The sequence below is a fragment of the Nestor notabilis genome, unplaced genomic scaffold (genome assembly GCF_000696875.1).
Source record: "Nestor notabilis isolate BGI_N333 unplaced genomic scaffold, ASM69687v1 scaffold29288, whole genome shotgun sequence".
NCBI lineage: Eukaryota > Metazoa > Chordata > Aves > Psittaciformes > Psittacidae > Nestor > Nestor notabilis.
In genome coordinates this window covers 379-2,878 of record NW_009941063.1, presented here as the reverse complement: position 1 = coordinate 2,878, position 2,500 = coordinate 379, and the positions used below count along the sequence as shown (strand labels likewise).

Sequence of the window (2,500 nt, the reverse complement as noted above, 5' to 3'; positions counted from 1 at the left end):
TGCTCATAAAGTCATAGAATGGTTTGGGTTGGAAAGGACCTTAAGATCATCCAGTTCCAACCCCCCCTCATGCCAGATGAGTCCTTGCCACCACACACCATGGCCAGGACCAGCGATGACCACGCAAAGCCAACACAAGGGGACCCCACCATGCTCCACCTTCCTCTCCTGCTTGACTTGATCTCAACCGCCATTGACCAGGGACCTGATTGTCCCCCAGCTGCCACCCTTGAGGAGGACACTTTGCAGGGGACCCTCCGCCCCACACCAGTGCCATGGCACCCACCTTGCCAATGACATCGTTGCGGCTCAGCCTGTCCTTGTCCATGACGGTGATGACGATGGTGGTCTCGCGCAGCCGCTCCGTGGGGATGTCGAAGGCGAAGGACTCATTGAAGACGGGGTTCAGGCACCGTTTCATGACCACCGTCTTCTTCTTCTCCACCCGCTTGTCCTTGTACATCAGCCACACCTTCACATAGGGGTCTGGGGGAACAGGAGGTGCTCTCAGCCCTGGCCGGGCACTGGGAAGTGACGCCCAACGTGGCAGGAGGTGCAGCTCATACCTGACGTGCCCCCGATGTCCATGGCTTTGAGGTTACGTGCTTTGATGATGTTCACCACGATGGAGTTGGCGGAGGGGTTATAGCACAGCGACAGCAGCAGCTCCCCACGGCTTCCCTGCGGGACCCACAGAGGCCCTTGGGTGGGTGCTCCTCACTGCAGCACCCAGCCCAAGCCTTGATAGGGCACCTAAAGCCCCCCTGTCCCACTGTGGGAGCAGGGTGCTGAGCTGGGAACCCCCCTCCAGAGCTGACCCAAGGGTGGACTTTGGGGCCACACAGAAAAACAGGGCAGGAGGAAACGGGGCCATCCCCAGTGGGACATTCTGTGGTCTCGCTGGAGGCAGGAGAGAAGGAGAACTTTCATTTTAGATGTACCCAAACCAGCTTGTTTTGACCCAAAATGAGACACTCTGGACTACCTAGTGCCTTAACATAAAGATTTGGGGTGAGAAACCTCTCCAATGGACATCAAACCTTCTCACAAGGCAGAAAACATCTCTATTGGGGGAGACAGAGGTTGGTGGTCCCATTGGGACACCTCAGGGGCAGGGGAGACCCTCCTCCTGAGGGCTGTGCCAGGGGATGGAAGGGGGACCAGGGCCTTACGCTGCCATCGCTGCAGGGCTTCAGGTCCTTCCAGAAGGTCTGCATCTGGGTGAGGTCCACCTTGTTGAGGGGGATGGACACCTCCCCGATGGGGTCGTTGCGGCTGAAGCGGTCGTAGTCCAGGACCTGGAGGTACAGCACCCGCTGCACCACCTTCTCATAGGGGAACCCTGTGCCAGAGATGGAAGAGGATGAGGAGCCAGCATGGTCATGCCAGTGGGCATCCGATGCAGGCACTGCTCTTCCTTGCGCTGACGGGGAGATGTTGATACCAGGGAGCAGATCATGGCAGGAGCAGTGGTCGGTTAGTTCCCAGGTGTGCACCCATCCATGGGTGCTTGGTGGGGAAAGGAGGAGCCTCCCCACATGTCCCTTGTGTGCAGAGCAAACACTGCCAACATAGCCTTGACGGCTTGGCCAACCCATCTCGTCACTGATGGCCACCACGTTGGCAGCTTGACCTGAGCTGATCCAGCCAAGGAGGGAGGATAGAGGGTCCCTCCACTGCTCCGCTCCCACCATAGGCCACTCCAGTCCCTCCCAGTCCCTACCTTCGAAGAGGAAGGTCTCATTCCAGTGCGGGTTGAGGTTCTTCCGCTTCACCTTGGTCTCCAGCTTGTGCTTCTTGTCGGGGAGCAGGTAGATCTTGACGAAGGGGTCGCTGGTGCCGCTGAAGTCCTTGGCTGGCAGCTCCTGCGCCTTCATGATCTTCACGGTCAGGGTGGACTCCTGGAAGTTGTAGCCGACGCTGAACTGGATGCGGCCCAGGTTCTCCCGGCTGATGCCATCATGGGCCTCATCGTCCTCGGAGCCTGGAGAGAGCTGTGACAAGGGGGAAAGGGTGATGAGCTCCTGGGGACCACCAGTGGGGTCTGCACACCCTTGTCCCCCCTCTTTCAGCGCCTAAACTCAGCTCCCACCAGCACCCAGCCTCCAAACCCTGCGAGCTGTCACTGGGCATCAGCTTCTCAACCAGCTCCCTGTCACCATCGTCACCTCGGATGGCTCCTGGCTCCACGCCACACATCCCAAGGATGGGAAGTGCCAATTAGCCAAATTCCTCCTGACAGCCATCCCTCGCATCTCCAGCACTGCTCCATCATGCTGGCCCAAGGGGAACGGCTGCGTCACCTCGGCTGTGGCAGGGATGTGCCACTGCTTATGGCACAGGGAAGGGACACCCATATGGTGCCCAGGGTGGGTCAGCAACCATGGGGAGCCCGTCCCCATCACACCCCATCACCCACCATGAGCATCTCGCTGGTCAGGGAGTTGACCAGGTCGGAGACGGAGGAGCGAGGCTCTGTCTTGCGGTCGGACTCATCGTG

General features: G+C 59.4%; 1 protein-coding gene across 1 annotated transcript; it reads right to left on the bottom strand.

The window, feature by feature from the left end:
* Positions 1 to 268: 268 nt before the first annotated feature.
* Positions 269 to 2,500, bottom strand: SYT7 (synaptotagmin VII; the record flags this gene model as incomplete). Its single annotated transcript, XM_010020688.1, has 5 exons — positions 269 to 486; positions 567 to 681; positions 1,173 to 1,342; positions 1,724 to 1,994; positions 2,420 to 2,500. Coding segments are annotated over 5 exons (855 nt in total), but the record flags the coding sequence as incomplete, so codon positions are not given.